Raw genomic sequence first — 24492 nt, 5'->3', positions numbered from 1 at the left:
AGCAGTTGGGGAAACTCACTGGTAGCAAGTTTGTGGATGTTATTGAAATAAACTTTTAGATATTTTCAGAACTAGAGTATTATAAATGTATCCTGAGTTTTTATTAGTCTGTTCTGGTTTTTTCAAAAAGAATTTTTTTTTTGAGAGAGAGAGTGTGAGAGTGTGCGCACATGTTTTGTGTGCCAGCAGGGGAGGAGCGGGTTAGGGGGGGTACAGAAAAAGAGAGAATCACCCTGCACGAAGCCCAACATGGGTGGGGCTCAACCTCACAACCCTAAGGATCATGACCTGAGCCAAAATCAAGAGTCAGATGCTTAGCTGACTGAGCCATCCAGGTGCCCCTGTGTTTTTTTCATATTCTTATATAGGCAATCCACCTACAGCTTTTAGTGTACATATGAAATTTTAAAAAATCATCTACTGGGGTGCCTGGGTGGCTCAGTGGGTTAAGCCTCTGCTTTCGGCTCAGGTCATGATCTCAGGGTCCTGGGATCGAGCCCTGCAACGGGCTCTCTGCTGAGCAGGGAGCCTGCTTCCCCCCCCCCTCTCTCTGTCTACCTGTGATCTTTCTCTCTGTCAAATAAATAAATAAAATCTTTAAAAAAAATCATCTACTAAACTAGTTGAAAACAAATTCAGGCACCACATTTGAGGGGGCTCAAATTTGCTTACAGATAAACAGATATATCATGCATGTACATGTGTGCATATGAGGCCGGGGTGGGTGGAGTCAGCAACTAGTGACCATTGCCTGTTTTTGTATGGTATGGCCTGCAAACTAAAAATGATTTTTACATTTTTAAATAGTCGAAAAAAATACACAAAAGAATATTTTATAATACATGAAAATTAAAGGAAATTCAGATTTCAGTATCTATAAAGAAGGTTTTATTAGAACACAGTTGTATTCTTTCATTTCTGAGTTGTCTATGGTTGCTTCCGGGCTATAATAGCAGAACTGATAGCTGCCAGTTGAGACCTGAACAGCTTGAAAAGCCTGAAATATTTATTCTCTGGCCCTATACACAAATAGTTTGCCATAGTATGTGTTATAAGGAAAGGGAGTAAATTAATTCATAGACATGGTTCTCCAAATGTGAGTAAACTGCCATTTTTAACTGTGATAACATTCAATTTTAGGTTTCCAAACATAGATGTTCCCCCCAAAACTGGTAATTCTTTGAATGGTAGCCCATTTCTTAAAAGACACTAACTTCCAGGGTGCCTGGGTGGCTCAGTCAGTTGAGTGTCTGACTCTTGGTTTTGGCTCAGATCATGATCTCAGGGCTGTGGGATCAAGCCCCATTTAGGGCTCTCTTCTCAGTGCAGAGACCACTTAAGATTTTCTCCTTCTAGGGGCGCCTGGGTGGCTCAGTGGGTTAAGCCTTTGCCTTCGGCTCAGGTCATGATCTCAAGGTCCTGGGATCGAGCCCCACATCAGGATCTCTGCTCAGCACAGAGTCTGCTTCCCCTACTCCCTGCCTGACTCTCTGCCTACTTGTAATCTCTCTCTCTGTATTAAATAGATAAAATCTTAAAAAAGAATTTTTTTTTCTCCCTCTACCTCTGCCCCTTCTCTGCTCGTGTGTTCTCTTAAATGAGTTAAATTGGAGGGAAAAAAAAAAAAGAAAGAGAGAGATTAACTTCTAATGCTCATTGTGTAAAACTCTAAGGAGTTCAAGTGAATACCTGTTTGAAAACTTGAACCTTTCCTGAGTTGATTCTTGTTGAAAATTTGGCCCTGCCTGTAACTTCCTATGTAGTCTAATGGTAAAGTGAAAAGGTAGAAGGAAAGGGATAAAGGACTACAATTTACCAAACATCTACCACATGCCAAACACATATTTTTCTTTCAAGTCTTTACAACAATTTTACTAAGTGGAAATTACCATCCCTATTTCACTGAGGTAAGGACAGAAGTTCAGTGATGTTAAGCAACTTGCCAAAGACAACAGAGTCGTTGTGGTGGCAGAACTGGGATTTGAACCTAAGTCTAAGAACCCAAACTCTTAGTTATTTTCACTAAATCAGGAGTTCTCAAATAAGATAATTATGACTCATCGTAAGAAGTATACTTTACTTCATGATACAGTATACAGACATATTAGTACATACAATTGGACAAGTTTCATGAACCAATATTTAACCTTAAAATGTGCAGTATACTCTATTTCTTATTCTAGTCTAGAAGTTAAATACTGACAACCAACAAAAATATTTTCACAACCCACTTATAGATGACCACTATCTACTATTTAAAAACAAACAAAGTATCAGGGGTGAGGGAATAGGTAAAATGGGTCAAGGGGAGCAGGCATTATAGACTTCCAGTGACAGAATGAATAAGTCACAGAGATGAAAGATACTGCATATGGAATACAGTCAATGGTACTATAATAGTGTTGTGTGGTGACAGACGGTAGTAACAACTATGGTGAGCATAGCACAAAGCACAGAATTGTTGCATTTGTACTACCAAAACTAATGTAACATTGGGTGTCAAATAAATAAATAAATGCTGCACTAAGTCATAGAATAAGAGAATTCTCAATCTACAGAAGGATATTAGTGAGGTTCTATAGTTATAGTCTTGTCAACCTTGCAACTTGCACATCAATCTGTGAAAGGGAAACCAGGGAAAAGCTCACGTTTGTCAGGGGTTATCAAATGTTGTTTTGAGACTAGGGATATGTGAGACAACTGGATGAAAGAGTATGTTCCAAGGGCTTCATGTATTTGCTTAATCTTCTTAACTACTCTTCGAGGTAGATACTATTATCATTATTCCCATCTTACAGATAAAGAAACACACAGAGAAAGTTCAGTCGATTTGCCCAAGATGGCACAATGAGCAGGTAGTTAAAGAAGGATCAGTCCCAGGTGGGTCAGCTCCAGAGTTCACTCTTATTCACTTTGCTCAAGCACCACTGGCTGCAGCACTTCACACTTGGGTCACACCAGTTTTTCAAAAAACCAACTTCAACAGAACTGACTTAACATTTAACTTTTGACTTTTTATTAAGAACTGGCCATATCTTTAATAAAAGTGCTTTTAAAATGCTGTATTAATTATATTGTTACTATTCACTATGTAAAGAAAAAATATGGTCTCTCCCAATGTAATACATGCTTTTATTTACTAGAAAATAAAAGACACAAATCTCGATTCCATTTTTTGACAGAGTGTACATTTCCCTCAGAGTTAAATTATGTTATCGTTACCTATAACAGCTAATTCTTCATGGTTACACTTTTCTAAACACCAGCTTATGTTCCTCTTCCTTATTATATTCAGTAACACTATGCAAGGACAAATAGAAGTGAGACAGGTATGTCCCATGCTTTCACTGAGCTAATATTTAAAGGGGAAGGCATACATTTAACAAATAATTTCATTATCAGTGACAAGTACAAATTCTAGAAAGGAAACACATAGCATACTTTCAGACTGTATTACTGGAGACCCAACCTAGGTAACATGGCCAAAACATCCTCAAAGCAGTGATATTATTGCTAAGCTATAAAGGACAAAAGGGAATCTTTCTGCCTAGAATGATTTCTTGGTTTAAAAAAAAAAAAAAGAAAGAAAAAAAGAAAAGAAAAGAAAACAAAGAAGATCTTGAGAATGGAAGGAAGGCAAATCTGGCAATTTGCCAACATTCCCTGCTGCCAACCTGAATCCCTTTAGCTGGCACCTGCTCAAGACACTTGCTAGGAATAGAAAAAGGTGAGAGGTGACTAACTTATTTAATAGAGGGTGATTCTGCTATAGGTGCAATGAGGGGTGCAGTAGTTCTCAACATTGGCTACACATTGGAATTCTAGGAAACAGTTACAAGGTAAAAGGCCCTGGTGAAAGAAAAACCTTTTAATTTACTGCATGTCCTAACCCAGGTGAAAAAGAAGTTGGAAAGCTGGTGAAGAATGTTCTCAGAGAGTGGTCCTATTGATCTATTTAAAAGTATCTACACACACACACACACACACTTGTATGTACACAAGTATATACACAAGTATCTTCAAATGCATGCAAAAGAGCTAGACTTCTTTTTTTCATGTCTGATCTTATGGAAGAAAAAATATTGCTGCCATCCTGAAGAAACTGAAAACGTAAGTGTTATCCTTTATAAGAATCAAAACCAGGAATAGGTAAATCACAGAGAGGGGATAAAAAATAAAGAACTTCCCTGGACTTTAATCTTTGTTGCCAATCTGTATTTGTTAAAATGAACAGATAATTCAGAAGACAATAAGCACTGTTAATTTAAATGCTTAGACAATTCATTTGATACTTCATTATAAACTAGAAACATTTTTTTCTGGTTCTCCCCACATACTTTTTCCCCCCCCTTGGCAGTGATTGCTTTTCCTACTTACATTCCTTTGCCATACAACATTATGGCAAAAAAAAAAAAAAAAATCAATTGGCAGTAGGAATTTACAGTAAGAGCAACTACTGATGGAAAGTTTATTATGTACCAGACACTCTGTAAAATATTTTCAATATATGACTATCTTACTTAAGTCATCACAATGACCTTCTGACATATTATCATATTCATGTCATAACTGACAAAACTGAAGCACAGTTTTGTCACATCAAATAACTCTATGACAAAGGTCACACAGTGAGGGTGCCACAGTCAATTAAACAGATGCCATTCCTTTCAGAGTTCATTCAACCCCTTTTTGGAACACAGTACATCTTTTGAATCCCAGAAGGCAGCTAATGAGGATCAAGGACAAATAATAGCAATCTTAACAATTCTTTAGCTTACTGACTTTTCTCAAATGAGAATAGGGCTGAAATGATTATGATTAGAAGAATGGCAAATTACAAAGGGAAGTAAGCCAGTTTTAACAAGCAGTGGTCATAAACTGGTATATAAAAACATATATCAGTGGTTCTAAACTTCCATGTATCAGAATCTCCTGTGGGTCTAATTAAAACACAGATCAGTTGGCTCCAGCCAAGGGTAGAGTATCTGATTCAGAAGGTCTGGAGTAGAGTCTGAGATTTTGAATTTCTAACAAGTTCTCAGCTAATGCTGCTAGCCAAAGACCCAGTCTGGAAACCAATGCACTATATATACTAAGTAAATTCACTCTCTTACACAGCTGTAGTAAATAAAACCACACACTTTCCCCAGGAACTAGAACACAAATAAAAGGCATTTTTTAGGGGTTAATGGAATGTGGCATTTTCAAAGAAACATTTATAATTTTTTTCCTTTATTATATTTTTAACCATTTGGTACATATAAAAAATATAAAATACAAACTGACAAACTTCCTTTAATATTAAACTGTATGTATTTTTGTAATTGTCAAATATTCTTATGAGATTTAATTTTTGAAGAATACGTCTAACTTTCATAATTAACATATATATCATAAATGGGTTAAGTTTTAAGTACTTTTCACTGCTTATTCCACAATTTTCAGTAGTGAATAAACACCATTTAAGACTAACAGAATGTATAACATTTGACAAGAAAGATTATTCTAAGTTTCCAAAATATGTTACAAACTAGTAAAGACAAAGAGAATACAAAGAAATACTTTATCCTAAACTTACCAATTTTAGTTTTTTTGTTAAATAAAGAATGCATAAAATTTTAAGACTGAGCTAGACAATTCTAAAGTAGGTATTACAGCATAATGATAAAAGAGCCTTTAGTGCTATTGAGTAATTATATACAATGAATATTGGCAATGAAGTAAAATCTTACCCAGATCTAGTCGTTTTGAATTCCACCTTGAGGATAGGTTTGCAGGGTTCTGGCTTCTTCCCATCCTTTAATTGTTTTCCTAAAATATATTTTCCTGGATTAAATTCTAGAATTCTAAGTTATTCTAAATTCTTATATTGATAATTTATATATAAAATGAAATACATCATAAAAATTTTTAAATGATTTTGAAAAGAAGTATTTTAATATAAAATATTTAAAATAACCCAGTAAATCTACTGTTTGAAATTCAGTGCTTAAAAGTAAGAGTAATTTAGTAATAATATTCATGTGACAAAATTCTTGCAAAATATATTGATAGCCTTTCCAATGTTCCTAATTGCAGATAAGCAAGCAGAATTTTAATTTTCTAAATGAATTCAAGTTTTAAAATAGCTAGATTTGAGAAAATCAAATCTAAACATGTTTTCACCCAAGTGTGACAGTTGCAAAATTAAAACCTATGCTAATAACTTCATTTATATGTATTCTCCTAAGGTAAAATCCATCTATTGTAATGTCCAAAAAGAACGCTAAAATAAACCAACCTCTATATATTATTTTAGAAAAATTTTTGATTCCTGCTCTTTCTGACATGATCATTGTAGAAACAACTCAGAAAAATATAAAGAAAATAAAACATATCTTCCATTTTCAGAGATCATTCTCAGTATTAATATCTTATTTTTGGAGATCCCAGACACATGCCCCTATCCCAATACTTCATTCCCAGCTTCCCCCCACCTCCCATAATACAGATAGCTCATTCTAATAAACTTTTGTTTAAAATTTCATTGTTTGCTGTTTGACTCCCAAGAAGAATGTAAATTCCGTGAAAGCAAACGTTTTTTAAGTGTATGTGTGCTTTCTATTGATATATCCCTGGTGACAAGTATTGTTTGACATATCGGTGGGTGCTCAGTAACTAATAAGTGAGTAAATTAATGATTTTTCCTTAGGCGTAATTCTTAGGGAAAGGGGTTTCTAGGCCAAACTGTATTCCAAACACACAGTACCAATTCATACTTCCATTACTTGTTTAAGACCACAGTTTGCCACATTCTTCCCAAACAATGCTATTTTGTTTGTTTTTAATCAGAAAGGGTATCTACTTTTAATTTGTATTGTTTTAATCTCTAGAATATTCTTCAACGTTCTGGTCATCTGTACGTCTTCTTTTAAAAATAATTTATGTTCTTTACCTATGCTTGTATGTTATCTTCTTTACATTTAAAAATAAATTTTATATTCAAAGCTCATTAATACTGTATCCATCATGTTATAAACATCATTCCTAGTGTCATTTATGACTGAATTCTTAGAAAAATGTTAAACTGCACACTAGTATACCTTTAAGTCATCAAAATCGTGTTTCCAGTTGAGAAAACTTAAAATCCTAAAATGTCAATTCTTCTAAAATTAATTCATAAATTCAATGTAATTAGAGTTCGAACAGCTTTTCTTTGATTTGCACAAAGTGACTTGAGTTTACACAGTGGACTCACTACCTATGAATAGTGAAAAAAATTAGGAAAAGAAATGGGACTTCCAGAATGACAAAGTAAGGACCTCTGTGAACCCAAAAGGACCTCTCCCACAAAAACTGAAATACTAGCACAACTAAAGTTAATCACTTCAGAACCCTGGAAATAAACTGAAGCCACAAAACAAGTGGAACATTGTCTACCCAATAGAAATGACTAAACTTTAGTTAAGACAGGGAGGGCTAGAACATTCTGATAAGGGTTATTCCCACCTTCCTCATTCCCCAGCTAGGAGGCTAGGCAGACATGAAAATCCAATAGTATCAGTGAACTAATCAGTGCTGATTTTTTTTTTTTTTTTTTTTTTTTGCAATTCCATTAAAACCAGTTTCCCTAAGATCACAATCAAAATTTTGTCCCAATGCAGTTCCCTGGAAACCTCTATTCCCAGGGTGTCGTGGCAATTTCATTTGACACAGATATCAGCTCAGAGGGATAGAAGGTCTCACACTTCCGGGGCATCACAGAAATAACAGCAATCTGTTGGCATATCACAACTGCCTAAGGCTGTGGTTTTAGGTGAGTCAAATAAGAGCCTGATCAAGAATTAAAAGTAAATCCTGAAAAACTGAGCGCGCTCCGGGACTAAAAGGTTGCACACATGTGCAAGGTCATGTGCATGCCCAGAAAATACCTGAGAAAGAAGAAAGCCCCAGTCACTCCTCTCTGGTTGATTCTGAAACCTTAAGAAAAGAGGAAGTTAAAAAAAAAAAAAGTAAAATACGGAAAGTAAAATGGGCTATAATACCTACTGCTGGCAGGATCACTGCCAAAGAGGTACACCTACATGACAGAAAGAAATAGGATACAGTCGCTCCGGAAGGTAGTCTGAGAATATTAATTAAAAACAGGCATACTTAAAACTCTAATTCTTAGGAAAAGCCATTCATTCGTAAGCATTTATTTCACAGAAACAAAAGGACCAACGCCTATCAAATATATACAAGATGGTAATGACAGCCTAACTTATAGTGATCAAGAACTGAAAATAAAGTGAATACTGATTATGTTGGAAGGGAGGAATACTTTGTGAAAAACTGGGAACAAAACTGGCTATTACATGACCGTTAAAATGAAGGAATTAGAGCTATGCCAGATGACATGAAGGGACTATTCTCAAGTAGAGTGGATTAAGAAAACATATAAGAAAGATTAATATAATTCCATTTTATGCAAAATAATGGCAAAACTCCTCATATTTACATATGTGTATACATATATCTATATATAATTTTAGAAATATATTTTTGAAGAACACCTGTAAGTTTTTTGACATACTGTACCTAGTCACTGGGTTGCTAACATGGGGGAAGGCTGAGGGAGAAGGAACTGGTAAGATATGATTCCATTTATGAATAATATGTATGAAAAAAGCTACCAGCCCTTTTTATCATTCCCCTCCTTGGTTTCGAGCTAATTGAGAAGTTCTTTCCCACATCAAAATCATATAAATTTTTTTTTAATTTCTTAAAATTGCTCTGTAGTTTCACTTATTACATTTAATTATTTTCTGAAGTATATTTTGGCACAGGGAAGATATTTTTCCTCTAATAATTTCAAAGCTATTTTTATAGTTCTATTGAGCTGCAATTGCTGGGACAATAAAGTGCACATATTTAAAATGCACAATATGAAGAGCTGTGATAGAAGTATGCACCTGGCAGCACTATTTGTTGAACCATTATTTCTTTCCCCACTAATACAGTATATCACCTTTATTACATTACATTTTTATAAATCAGCCCTGTCAACTTACAAGAGCATCTAATCCTGCCTCAAGATACTAGGGGATCATCTCTTTCCCATTGTGTAAGAAATGACAAAGCAATGAAACTTGAACCTCTAATTAAATTAGCATCTTAATTTACAGAAATCCAGTGGCTAGTGACAGAGTAAGTCGAACACCAAACCAAGGAACTGAAGAGGATTGCTGGTTTGTTGGGGGAGAGGGGAAAGGGGTGGAAACTGAGAAAAAAAGAAAGGTAGGAAAAAAGGAGGCCTAAATCGGAAAAGGAGTCCCTCGCATTGTAGAAGGAATGCAGAATTTCAACCACTATTTTAATCTGCTCAGAAATACATGAGCTTTCAATAAAGAATTTAAATGGTTGCTCTGAAGGCCAGCATGAGGCCTTTATTATTCTACCAACCCAAAGCTCTATTGGGAGTGTCAGACTGATAGAACTTAAATTACAGACACAAATTTTTACATTTATTTCCAAAAGTTATTCTTTGTATGCATTTTGCTTCATGAAGTAAACAATTATTCAGTTATAACTCAATTTAACTTATTTCAATATTCACCACCGATCTTCCAGTGGCTCGAACAATTTTTAAAGAAGAACATTACATGGTATATCTACCAAATTTTTATAAGTTTTGAGCTTACATATTGTACATAAAACCTGGCTAGGTGCAAAAATCTTAGCTTCTGTCTTGCTCAATATTCTTCTATGTTCCTCTCCTACAACCAGTATTCAAATTAAGAATAAAGTTTAAAGCCAGTCTAATTTCTATTTCTTTATAAGTAAACTTTCTTCACCACCCCCTACAAGGATGCTAACTGAGTAGGTTTATTATCTCTGTAAGTAAAAAAATTTTGCAGTTTTTACAGTAATCTTTCTTCATGAATCTTGCTTGGAAAATAAGGAGTCCTTTTGATTGGCATAATCTGATTTTTTTCCAACTCCAATTTCTTAAATTATGTCACCAATAATTGTTTACATTCCAGAAAGGCAAATTTATACATCTGTAATCCTAGACTAACCATTTTCTAAATCAAATTAAGTAATAAGGACCTTGCTAAAATTTTTACAAAGGACATGTAAGTAAATTAAAGGATGTTTAGAAGATCACCTGATTTCACCACCAGCTGTCATTTTACTTCTGACTTGCTGTGTCATCTGAGCAGCAAGAACCTGTGCTTATTCAACTGGTTCTTGTTCAAATACCTGTGAACTACTTTGATAAATTGTTGAAAAGAGCTGGTAAATTATAAAACAACTTAATAAATCATATAAACCTCCAAGTCACATCTGATTTATCTTTTACTATGCCCTGCTTCCCATTCCTGTAAACCACCCAGCCACAAATAATTGGCCTCAGTACTATTGATTAAATTGCAGAACTGTATTAATGTATGTCCATTTCTTCCCATTTGCTGTCACAACTGAAATCTTCATTTATTGTTTAAAAATCTTCCTAATTGGTCTCCCACTTCTGCCCCCAGTTCACCTAATGCACAACCATCAAAGTAATATTTCCAAAATATAAATTTTATGTTTCTCCTTGTAAAATCATTTAGGTCTCCATCATGAAATCCAAACTCTTAAGCATACTACAATATATATTCTTGCCTCCATATGCAGTTCTGTCTTTGTTTCCTGCAGCTTGCCTAAAGGTATTTTTAACTCTGGCCATTTTAAACTATTAGCAGTTTTCCAAGAACATCCTGCTTTTGATTATATCTTTGTATCTTCTGACTAAAATAACTTTGCTCTGCTCTTTCCCATCTTATCACACCCCATTCATCCTTTAAGACCAAGCTCATATAACTTGGATTTGTGAAATTGTCCTATACCCTTCATCCAAAAAACAATTAATTCTGTTTCCATAGCATATTGTGTATGCCTTTATTAGCACTTATAATATGTATTTTAGTAATCCGTTATAGATAATTTTCATTCACTGGAATCTGAGTTCTTCAAGGGGAATATATTTCCAGTATTTAATCTCTGGTAAATAAGGGGTGCTCAATAAATGTCTACTGAATGAATGAATGAATGAATGAAGATGCATTAAAAATGACTGAGGATCACTGACAAAAACAAGTGTTTCCTTTGGTTTTAATTTTGATATTTAGAATGTAGAACACATTTTCTAACTGATACAGTTGTTACACAGCAATTAGGTTTTCAGCCTAGAGCATCTATCCAGTATGGTAGCCACCACTCACACATGGCTACAGAGCACTTAAAATGTGGCTGGTCCAAGATGTGGCATAAGTATAAAGTACACAGTAGATTTTAAAGAGTACAAAAAAAGGATGTGAAATATCTCAAATTTATAAGGTGATTATATGTTTAAATGATATTTTGAGTTAAACATTTATTATTAAAACTAATTTTATGTTTTTAAACTGCTATTCATATAGTTATTAGTAAATTTACAATTACACATGGCGTTTGCATTATATTTCTATTGAACTGTGATGTTCTAGAAAATAAAATCATTCTAACTGGAGAATGACATTGTTAATAATACTAGAACAAAATGAGGAGAGGAGGGTGTTCTTCTTTAGTAAGTATGAAGACCGAGTTGATGTAGAGCTGGACTAGAGACACCTGAATACCTGGTTTTTTGACTCTTGGCCAAGGGCAGTAGGATTTATGATATGCTTGTTCAAGGTCCCAAACTCCCAAAACTCCCCCAGTGACCTCCAGTGTAACCGTTTTACCAGTGGTTGGCAACTGACCTAACTAGTGTGACAAGATTGGCTTGATCTCTGAAAGGGTAAACTGAGTTCCTCGGAAGCTAGATCTTGGTGGCTGGAGCTGAAGACTCAGCACAATCCTTGTATATATGGGCCTGTGGGAGCCTGCATGTGGGATGCCTCTCAGAATGCTTACCTGCATTGTTTCTCCTGCTGCAGGATATCCTCTGCCTTTAAATAAAAGTTTTATTTGCATATGTTCTATAGAGTCCAGTAATAAGTCTTTTCAAATTCACAGAGGGAAAACTTTGCAATGAGCTATATAAAAAGAACTGCAATATGGTTTTATTATTCATTGAATGTTTTATGCTCAGGTGAATATTAAAAGTAGATTAACAGAAATTTTTGAATGTCACATCCATAAAATATTACACTGACTTTTAACTTAAGTAAAGTATTTTCTTCAGTGACACTTAATAGAGTTAAAGTTCCACAATCCTACTTACTCCTTAATATGTAAGTAGACCGATCATACTGATGAATAAGCTCCAGAAACTAAATTTTAAATTGTCATTTCCTAAAATGGACATCTACTGATTTTTATCATCTACCACCTCCATTTCTTTTGAGAATCAGCTGATGTTGGTGAAGATGACAATCAGATAAATTGTACTCTGACACACACATACCCAGAGTTACAGGGAAGATCCTGAGATCCTGTGGTGCCCTGAGCCAGCCAATCACTGAACTATGATGACTGCTTCAGGGTAGTTAAGAGCCATGCCAGGACTATCAAGTTCTTCCCTCCTAAATTATGAAAGTTTGTTTGTCAGAGGAGAGAAACAAGTCCAAAAGAGAAAAGCAAAACTCTCCCCTACACTTACCACACAGAAATACAAAATTTCAGCCCACCAAGATGAAATGACCTTACAGTCAATAGAGGAAATAAATCCTGCTTAATTTCCACATATTCATAAAACTGTTTATACCTTAAAAATCACCTTGCTCAATCCTGCCATTTTACAGATGATGAAACTAAAGTCCCAGAGAACAGTAATTAACCCCATTAAGTATATCCACACATAGCAAAGCTAGAGTTACATTCCAGGTTGTCTCATTGCAAAGAAAATGTTCTCTGATATTCTTAAAAACCAGATTAAAGGGACCTATCACTATTTTAGTTAGTAAAAAAATCATCTGTTAAGGACTTCAGACACACAGAAGAAAAATTTCTGAAGAAGTATATCAACCATTTTTCTATGCATTGTAAAATTATCCAACATTATATCAAAAATTATCTTAAATGAATCAAATTATTTTTCTTTTCTGGCTATTTTATCATCACTATCTAGAAAACTGCTCTGCCCCTCAGAATAAGAGTTTGCTATCAAACAACTTAAGCAATGAAAGATGTCATCCAAGGATAAACTGAACATAGCTAACCAATCTGGAGAACTGTCTTATGATTCATTTACAGTTCAAGGCCATCATTTCTCAAAGTGTATTTCATAGAGCACTGGAGAAACACAAGATGTTCTCTAAATAAAGGACATTAAAGTCAAATAAATTTGTGAAAAGCCACATAAAATAAGTGCATATATAAACCAGTATAAATAATATTTATGTATGTGTGTGTATGCATATATATCATACATATATATGATATATATTTATATCCTCCCTCTTAGAAATTCATGGTACACATTAAAAGTGAAGACATCTTATGCTGAAGAAAATGCTCAACTTTAATTCAGCATTTCCAAATCTCTAACTATAACATGGCTTTTCACCAAAAAACTCATTAATATAAGAAAAATTCATATGTGAAAATATTTGTGGTAATACTACTCTAACAATCTTTCAGCCATATCCTACCAAATAAATAACATACCCAGATTTATATTTATTATGATCATATACATATAGCATATCATAATTTTCAGACACTTTCACTTACATTTTGCTTGTTTCATCCAGGATGTACAACAGTGCCTGTTACATGGTAGATCCAATATTTGTTGAATAAATAATCTCCATAAAAACCACACGAAAAGACTAAATTTAATTATCATCTCCATTTATAGATGAGAAGGCTGAAGTTCAGAAAAGTTAACTGACTTCCCAAAGGTCACAGACCTAGAGATTACGGACCCAGGGCTTGACCACAAGTCTTCTGACTTTAAAACCCCGTGTTAGGCTGATGTAATATTATGTCTTCCAAACAGATTATTCAAGGACATCTTATACTATTCTTAACACAAAACATCACATAATGAAGTACTGGTAGGAGTCTTAAAGTACAATCAGTTCCTAGCTGTCAAGGTTTAATACTCATAATGCTTTTTTCTTTTTTAACTTACAAATGTTTTTTAAGAAGATACTTAAAACAACCATTAAATGGACTTAAATAAGAAAAAAAGCAAAATAAAAAAATTTTAAGTCTAGTATATTTAAAGTAATTTACCATAACTGCCACAAAGTAAAAGCAAGAGACCACAACAGAAGACAGTAATGAGAAAATAACCCTAAATTTCAATCCATCAAAGCAGACATTTAGTATACCAAAATTATATACCATAAAGTATGGTTATATATGAACTAAAGGACACCTTGCCATGGCATGAAAAACACATTTTTACACTTTAAGGTGTAAAAATCCATTTAGTTTTGTCACTGAAAACAGCTATCAACATAAATTTAACTTTGGTAGGTTACCTACCACTAAAAATAAGCAGTAAACATTACTACTATCAAAAATAATTCATATTTTATAAATAAACAGTACATCTGATCATCTACATTTTTAGGCTGCTATAATATGCAATTAATGCCATCCTACTTAACACCTGCCACAGAAAAAACACTTATTTACATTTTGTTTGGATTCTAATTTTGAAAAAAAATACTAAATCAAATATTCTTTGTCTTGTTTGTTTGAAAATAATTTTAGCTAGTGACCCTCTTTTGCTGAGACACCATAAACTTTGTAGAAACTTACATTTCTCAAAGTTTACTCCCAAAGATCTAAGATTTTGATATAAAAAGGGACCAAGATTAAATAGAAAATTTATCATATGGCAACTACCACAATAAAATTAACTCACCCAAGAAACAACAGGTACTAAAAAAGAGAATAAAACTTTGAGGAGGAAGAGTGTGTTGATAGAGTCTCAAAATACTTCCTTCAAATCCTAATATTTACTGATTACAAATACAAATGAAAACGTTATTAATTTCAAAGGAAAAGAACATAATAATAGAGAGATCTAACAGACAGAAGTTTAATCAAGGGATCAAAGGATCAAGGTATAAGGCACCATCAATTTGGACAAATCAAACACAAGTTCCACTTGAGAGGCAGCAAAAAGAATCCATCAAACGCTTTAGGATATTCCAAACCTGAATCTACGCATGAAAAACTATCAGACAAAACCAAATGTGGGCACATTATATAAAATAATTGACCTAGAATATTCAAAAATTGTCAGTTATGAAAATCAAGAAAAGGCTCAAGAACTGCTTCAGTCTGAAACATGACAACTAAATGTAATCTGCATATAGACCCTTTTGATAAAAGGTAAAACTTGGGTGACACAGGACAATGTTCTTATTTGTAAAAAATAGATACTGGAGTTCCTTATAGATCTATAAAGAACTCTTCAAACTCAACACACACAAAACATACAATCATACAAAAAATGGGCAGAAGATATGAACAGACTCTTCTCCAATGAAGACATACAAATGGCTATCAGACACAAAATGTTCATCATTACTAGCCATCAGGGAGATTCAAATTAAAACTACATTGAGATACCACCTTACACCAGTTAGAATGGACAAAATTAGCAAGACAGGAAACAACATGTGTTGGAGGAGATGTGGAGAAAGGGGAACCCTCTTACACTGTTGGTGGGAATGCAAGTTGGTGCAGCCACTTTGGAGAACAGTGTAAAGATTCCTCAAGAAATTAAAAATAGAGCTTCCCTATGACCCTGCAATTGCACTACTGGGTATTTACCCCAAAAATACAGACGAAGTGAAAAGAAGGGCCATCTGTACCCCAATGTTCATAGCAGCAATGGCAACGGTCGCCAAACTGTGGAAAGAATCAAGATGCCCTTCAACGGATGAATGGATAAGGAAGATGTGGTCCATATACACTATAGAGTATTATGCCACCATTAGAAAGGATGAATAACCAACTTTTGAAGCAATATGAATGGGACTGGAAGAGATTATGCTGAGTGAAATAAGTCAAGCAGAGAGAGTCAATTATCATATGGTTTCACTTATTTGTGGAGCATAACGACTAACATGGAGGACAAGGGGAGATGGAGAGGAGAAGGGAGTTGAGGGAAATTGGAAGGGGAGGTGAACCATGACAGACTATGGGCTCTGAAAAAACAATCTGAGGGTTTTGAAGGGGCGAGGGGTGGGAGGTTGAAGGAACCAGCTGGTGGGTATTATAGAGGGCACGGATTGCCTGGAACACTGGGTATGGTACAAAAACAATGAATACTGTTACACTGAAAAGAAATAAAAAATTTAAAAAAATAAAATAAAATGAAAAAAACAGATACTAGAATATTTTGGGGTGACTGGGCAGTATGTCAACAGCTTACTCTCAAATGATTCAAAAGAAAAAAGTGCCATTCTTATTTAAAAAAAAAATAAAAATTTTGACAGACTTAAAACTACAAAGCCAATGTTGTATATTTCTACTGCCTTTGATACTGGTTCATTTTCTCTGAATTTGAAATCAAAGTTTTAAGACTAATCATCTTTTTTGGTTTTCAGGATTCTTAGGTTCGAGAGGTCTTAGGAAATCCGAAAATTTGTGGTAATTTTCAGGTGTATCACCAAGAATGAATAAAGAATGAAAATATATTAAAGAAGAACTGGAACCTCAGTCATAAGGGCTATCTATCCTCTGGATGCATGCATAATAGACCCATAGCAAAGTTAAAATAAGGGCTTTTCCAGATGATTGCTACCACACAGCAATGATAAAGTATACTACAATGTGTGGCTTTATGAATTACTGTTTTCTTAAAAAAACAAACAACTCTAAAAACCCATCCTGCCACAGACAGATAAATATTTTAATTTTATTATTTATTTTTTACATTGCAATAATTCAGAATGAACCTATACTTTTTTAAAGTGGGTCCTGATAATTTTAAAGCAAATAATGAAATATGAGCAATACCACAAGGATAATCTTCAATAGACTAAATGTAAAGAATAGTTCCTTTAATCTCTCAAAATCCACTGGTTAAGAGTCTCTTAGGGTGGTTGGAGAATGTAGATTAATAAAGAAATGCAAATTCCTAAACTTCATCCAAAACTCAAGAAAGGTCTTCATAATCTGTTCATGAACACCCTAATTAAACCTCAGAAATTTTATAAATAGCTCTTGCACAGAAAAGAATAAGCAAGCTTGAGACTGCTATCCCAGGAAAGGATGGCTTGCAAGGTTTGCTCTTGGTTGGCATCTGGTAACTGGCTTTCGAGATGGTTTCCACCATTCCTAGACTGATGAGGGTGGCATAGTGTGCCTAAGTTGTTCATATGAACAAAATAATTCATGATGAATCCCTGGTTTCCGCTGGACATCTGAAATTCTGATGCATGCTATAAGCAGATAGTGCCTATGGCCTGATTCCAATAAAAGCTCTGGGCTCCTGGGCTCAAATGAACTTCTGTGATAGACAACAGTTCACACATCTGGTAATAAGTCATTGCTAGAGGAAGTAAGCATGTCTTGTGTCACTCTACTGGGAAAGGACCATTGGAAGCTTGAGCCTGGCTTCCTCCAGACTTCATCCTATGTACCGTTTTCCTTTGCTGATTTTGCTCTTCGTCCTTTTGCGGAGTCCTGTGAGTCTTTTTAGTAAATCGTTAAACCTGTGGTGATCTTGGGCACCCTTGACATAATACTTCAATGCATAAAATTACCTTCTGTAGAGTTCAAAGTGTTTCCACACACTTTGTATGTGTGTGTTTGTGTGTGTGTGTATTAGCAACTCTGCAATTGATAACTTTAAGATGACAAAGGCTTAAAGTAAGTCCTGTTAACATTCACAAAATTACTTACTTTCTGGACTACTGGACAAGTAATAGTCAGAATATAATGTACCATTCATTTTCTCAAAGTTCAAATTTGAAATTTCAACTGTAAATATAGAGATTTTTGTTACCTGGTTGTTATTCATTTCATTACTACATGTATACATATTTTTAATTTCCTCAAAATGAAAGAAAACTCATTCTCAAAAAAAAATCCAAATGCAAACTCAAAATAGTTTGTTGTACATCACAATTTATGTAGTGTTCAAAAGGGATATGTTCTTACCATGTGGAGTGATTGTCTGTATAGGCTTGGCTGGAGACCTCACATTCCATATAGTCAAGGTACCATCTGAATGACTGCAAATAAATTGTTTTCCCTCATGATGCCAAGCAACAGAGTGAATAGCCTATATAAGAGGAGTGAAGAATTCCACTTTTAGAAACAACAATCTAAAAACCAAGCTATACACAATCGGTATTATAATTTTCACTTCAAACTTTTTCGTATTTCCTCATTGGCTACGATACTGCCACTGCGCAAAGCTAACGTTTTCATATTTCCTAAGCTGAAGTCAACACATTAACTTTACATTCCACAACCCTCTTTAATGCAAATGAGATTTAATATGGTACTGGCACTATTTTAAATTATTTTTACTTTATTCCTTAAGCCAGCATAAGAATGATATAACAGTGATATGTGAATTATTAATGAGCTCAGAAAAACAATGTATTCTTATGGATTCTTAGAATAAACTATACCTAAACATAAATTACCATGTAATTAACAACCAATATCTCATCAGAAAAACTGGCTGCATTAAACAGAACACTTTTCTTTAAAGATTTTATTTATTTGAGAAAAGGCAGAGTGAAGGGTAGAAGGAAAAGCACACTCCCTACTGAGCTGGGGAGCCTGATGCTGGGCTCCATCGCAGGACCCTGAGATAATGACCTGAGCCGAAGGCAGTTGCTTAATCGACTTAGCCACCCAGGCATCCCTAATCTTTTATTTTAAAGATTTATCAATTTATTTGAGAGAGAGTGAGCGAGCACACAGGAAAAGGGGAGAGGGAGAGAGAATCTCAAGCAGACTCTGTACTGAGTCTGGAGCCCAACATGGGGCCTGATCTTAAAACCCTGAGATCATGACCTAAGCTGTAATGAAGAGTCAGAAGCTTAATTGGCTGTGCCCCTCAAGTGCCCCCTAAATAAAAGCTTACAACAGTAAAAAGCTTATTCCAGGGACGCCTGGGTGGCTCAGTTGGTTAAGCAGCTGCCTTCGGCTCAGGTCATGATCCCAGCGTCCTGGGATCGAGTCCCACATCGGGCTCTCTGCTCAGCGGGGAGCCTGCTTCCTCCTCTCTCTCTCTGCCTGCCTCTCTGCCTACTTGTGATCTCTCTCTCTCTCTGTCCAATAAATAAATAAAATATACTTTTTAAAAAGTACCATTTTATTTAAAGATGGTATTAAATTATTAACTTTTCCAAAAATAAGTACTAATTACAGGGACCAGTGGTTCACAATTATTTTGGATAACAAAGAGAAACAAATGCCAGAAAATACTCCACAAAAGAATAACCAAATACGAACTTTTGCACTGAAATAAATATACATGATTTTTTCAATTACTTCCGCAATTTTCTAAATACAAATCCAAGTTCATACTAGATACCACTTTTTTCCAATAGCCTCTTTAATACCACTGCATGTAATAACTACACATATGCTATTTATGTTTGTATTATATGTATATATTATCTAAGTATAGTATATTGGTAAGTATATATACTGATACACACTTAAGTAGTACATATGTAGCATTACGTCTATGTATAAAGTATATGTGTATAATATACACCACATACAAACTATATATGTATAAAACATGCAGTTTTACTTTCTCTTTAGTCCTTTTCAGAAAACAAAGTAGAAATTTATGTAAACAAAATGGGAAAAGTAAATCTAACTAACCAAACCTGAACACCTTTACAATCAGAAGGTGGGTTAGGAGCAAAACTGAATAATTCATGGGAGACAATATGAGATAGAAGTAGGTAGTAGTATCAACTGGGGTTGAGGAATTTTGTACATAAATTGGCTTATTTTTCCAAGATATGCAATTTCCAGAAGATTCTTAAGAGGTTACTTGATTTTTTAAAAATGGGAGACTACAGATAGAGATGAAGGGAAACAGGAGATATCAAGGATGAAATGGATGGAAACTAACATAATAAATCAGTGACATACAAAAGTTGTAGAGAAACACGATGAATTCAGGGTAGAGAAAAAAATGTCGAGAAAAGGGAGGGAAGATGATATAGCTACTGGCATAAGCCACGGGAGCAGTATATACATATCTAAAAAAATTATTTATAAGATGCAGTATCTGACAAGAAATCTTCACTATATAGCAGTGCATGAGGCAGTTAATGGAATATCAGTGTGACAGTATTCTCATCTGTGAAAATTAAAAGAATAGCATGAGGATTGCCTACTCTGAAACATTTTTTAAAACTGTGATATCTAATTATTTGGCTTTGGCAAAAGTAGTACATATGATGTTTTGTGCTATTCTTACCAATTAAGAGACCATCGTTAAGAATACTTCCTGGAAAGATAACAGGCTAGCTATTTACCTATCAAATTTTACACACACTAACTCAAAATACTGAGGAAATTAGATAAATTCCCTATTTACTTGTTGTGTAAACTGATCAGTATGATTAGAATCATTTCACAGTAAGAGTTGTACGTAAATCTTAGTCCAGCTATTCCTACATTATAAACTGATAAATACTTAGCAGACTGACACCAAAAATAATCCCTTTTCCTCCAGAAAATAAGATCTTAATATTATATTGTAAAGCAGCATTGACTGCTAGTATGATTACTATTCCTAAAACCTTAGAAGATGTCACTGAAATGACAAAAGAAAAAAATTTTATAATACAGATTTTGATTTTAAATTACAATGCTTACAAACATATGGGAAGGAAATACTGAAAACACTACTTTTATTATTCTCATGTTATCAAATAATAAAGTGAATGTTTATAGTATTGGATGAATTATTTTATATATATATATGTATAATACATCAAATTGTACAACTTTGGTCCTAATATTTTAACTTATTAACATTTTATTATTATTTCCATTGTAGAAGGGATGCAACGTAATATTGTTTAATTGAGTAAGATAATCATAGAATAATATATTTTTGTAAGATGACTGAGTTGGATAGTAAGTGATTTATAGCTTCTCTAAAGATGTTAACAGACATAAATTGAAAACACTGCCATTTCCATTAAAAATAAACCAAAATGAAACTATCTTAGCTATTTTAAGAATCCAAACAAATTATTCATTCTTCTAAGCATTATTTTATCTTTGGGGAGTGTGTGCATGTGAGCGTGTATGTGTGTGTGTGTGTATGTGTGTGTGTGTGTGTGTGTGTGTGTAAGAGAGATAAATAAACAGAAAATAAGCTGTCTTAATAACAGCACCTTTCTAAGCATTGAAAAGACAACCTTAAAGGAGTAAGTGTTTCAATGAGTGTCTATAGGGTGAAATGTAATTTTTAAAAAGCTCTTACTGATTCCAGTATTGTGAGTTACAAACATACTATTTCAATATTCTTTTTTAGAAGACTGACATTCTTAGGATAAATGTACTCACAGGGCTAGCAATGCATAAACTATTTTTTTTTTGTATACCTATATTTCTATCTGTAGCTTCTTAGTCTACCAGGAAAAAACAACATGAAACCAGAATACAAAAGTCACGGATCAACTCCAGACATGACAAAGAATAACCTTTAAAATAGTTTGATAAGTACTAAATTACTCTTAAAACATCAATAATGGTATATTTCATTTCTGCCAACACATTAGTTACTATACTAACACTACTGATATCCTAAACTAGTATCTTAACACTATTGATAGCCTAAAAGGAATGAAATGTCGTTGAAGAAATAGAATTCTATATAGATTAATATAATTCTATATAGATATTCCATGCAGAAAACATCTGTAGAAAATTAGGAATACTACCCCAAGTACACTCAAAGTCTACCGTTTAGACATAAAACCAGGTGAGTGTGTCAATTTGAAAAGTACTATGGTTACACAAAGCAACAAAAAGCTTAGAGTAAAGATGAATTTCTGCTTCCATTACTCCCACCCATCTAAATCACCTTCAAAAAACCAAATGAACAATTAAAACTGCAGCAAGAACGTTTTTGTATTAGAAATGTTCAAAATTGATATCACAATGCTATTTATTTGCCCCTGTGTGATAAAAATGAATATGACTGAAGTAATACACCACTGATAGGAAGTAAATATTGGGGGAAGGAAGGTGTGGGGTGGTATTTTGTGAAGGTCTTAAAGTTTTAACCTTCACTGGTGAGAATTATAATCTTTTCTTCAATGTCTAAAATTATATACTTGGCAATCTGCATTAAGAATCAAATATAAAGCATTTTTATATGAAATAAGCACATAAAATAGCATGAACTCATGGAAATATAGCCAGAAATTTTCACTCAGTTTACCTTAGAACAAGTCAATTTAGAAGTTAGATCTTACATCCACAGCACTATTATTTAAATGTAGTCACTATGTTACTATTTATTAATGTTTTATGACTTTGCATCTCTACTGGATATGTTTATTAATCTGAAGCTTTCTTATAATTTGTCAGGTTTTGGTATGAAAATAATGAGGCCCTCACAGGATGAAATGGGTAGTATACCCTCCTCCATTTTTGGAAGGAGTTTGGGTACAGTGAGTACTATTTGGTAAAATTTACCAGTAAGCCCTACGAACCTAGAGTTTTCTTCATGAGAAACATTTTCATTAAAAATTCAAATTCTTTAATAGACATAAAGCTACTCAGATTAACTATTTCTCCTAGAAGGAGATAATAGAACTTTCAAAGAATTTGGTGTCTTTCAAGGCATTTGGCCACTTCATTTACAATGAAATCAATGGTATGAAATTGCACATATTTCCTTACCAATCTCTGCATTTCTGTAGAATTGAAGTAATAATCTCCTTTTACATGCCTATTATGGTAATTTGTGTCTTTTCTCTTTTTGTCACTGTGGCTGTTTACCCATTTTATCAATCTCCACAAAATGAGGATTGTACCAATTTTCTCTGTTGTTTTTATGCTATCTATTTCATTGATTGGTTATTTCAATTCCACAGCTTACTCTGGATTTAATTTGCTCTTCTTGTTTCTCATGATGGAAGCTGAGGCCATTGATTTGAGACACTTCTTGTTTCCTAACATTAACAATGTTTTACTGAATCTCTAGCAGCATTTCATGGACTTTAATATGTTTCTATTTTCACCTTTTTCTTTTCAGTGTAAAATAGTTTCTTCTTTGATCCATGGGTCATTTTAAAGTATATTGTTTCACTTTCAAATATTTGTAGTTTTTTCATCTATCTTATTATTTTTAATTCTATTAGAGTAAATGAATATGATTTTAATGATTTCAATATTTCTAAAATTATGATTGTTTTTATGGCACAAACTATGTTCTGTTTTGGTGAATATTTTATGTGTCCTTGAAAAGAATGGTGTTCTGGTGTTGAGGAGCACACCTGGCTATCTACTTTGTTGATACTAATACAGCCATTTCAGCACTCTTGTAATTTGGTGCTAACATTACTTTTCCATCTTTTTGCTAACACTTCTGGGTCTTTACATTTAAATTGGGTTTTTAATAGTGTAGAGTTTGATCTTCCTTTGTGATCTAATTTGACAATCTTTGCCATTTATTTCGGGATATTCAAAGGACTGCATTTAATATGATTACTGACATAGCTGGGTCTAAATCTGTCGCTCTGTTATTTTTTTTTCTATTTCCCCCATCTGTTCTTTGTTCCTCCTTTTCTCTTCTGTCTCCTTTTGGATTAAAAATTTTTTAAATTTCATTTTATATTCCTCTTTGGCTTAACTATCTAGGTTACTGTTGTTGCACTGGTATTTCCTTTAGTATTTATAGCATGTATCTTTATCCTATCAAACTTCACCTTCAAGTAATATCATAACACTGCAGGTAGAATATAATAACTTGCAAAAAGATTCTGTCTCCTGACCTTTGTGCTACTGTCATCTGCATTTTATTTCTGCATGTCAGAAATCCTACAAAGCATTTTTATCATTTTTGACTTGCATAATAACCTCTTAAAGAGAATAAAAAAATTTAAAAACTTCTATATCTACCTACATATCTACCATTTCTGGTATCCTTTATTCCTTTGAGTAGACCCATATTTCCATTAATATCACTTGCTGTTGCATGAAAAACTTTTGAGTATGTCTTGCAGTGAAGGTCTGTAAGTGATGAATTCTTTGAGTTTTTGATGTGTGTAAAGCATTATCCTTTTGTTTTGAAAAGATAGCTTTGCTGAATATAAAATGCTAGGTTGACAATTTTTTCTTTCAGTACTATAAAGGTATTGTTCTACTGTGTTCTGGCTTGCACTGTTTGTAAGGAAACCATTGTTCCTCGGTATTAAATGTGTTCCCTTCCCACAACTTCTGGTTGCCTTTAAGATGTCCTGTACCACTAATTCTAGTTTTAAGCAACTGAAATATGTGCTTTTACATAGCTTTCTTTCATTTTCCTTCTGCTTTCAGTTCACAGAACTTCTGGGATATCTATATCTATTATAGGGTTTGTAGTTG

The 24492-nt window shown here is 33.9% G+C and overlaps 1 protein-coding gene across 5 annotated transcripts in view; it reads right to left on the bottom strand.

Annotated features, from left to right (window-relative positions):
- The window catches only part of STXBP5 (syntaxin binding protein 5), a 182573-nt gene that overhangs the window by 91460 nt on the left and 66621 nt on the right, over nucleotides 1–24492 (bottom strand). For all 5 annotated transcript variants that reach the window (XM_059400904.1, XM_059400906.1, XM_059400907.1 and 2 more), the window contains exons 8-9: nucleotides 18064–18187; nucleotides 5733–5811 (exon numbers count right to left, since the gene is read on the bottom strand). In XM_059400904.1, coding sequence (XP_059256887.1) covers nucleotides 5733–5811; nucleotides 18064–18187 — 203 coding nt within the window. The remainder of the gene's footprint in view (nucleotides 1–5732; nucleotides 5812–18063; nucleotides 18188–24492) is intronic.

Source organism: Mustela nigripes, chromosome 5 (genome assembly GCF_022355385.1).
Source record: "Mustela nigripes isolate SB6536 chromosome 5, MUSNIG.SB6536, whole genome shotgun sequence".
NCBI classification, from domain to species: Eukaryota; Metazoa; Chordata; class Mammalia; order Carnivora; family Mustelidae; genus Mustela; species Mustela nigripes.
The sequence above is the reverse complement of the archived record's forward strand: the minus strand, read 5'-3'. Positions and strand labels throughout refer to the sequence as shown.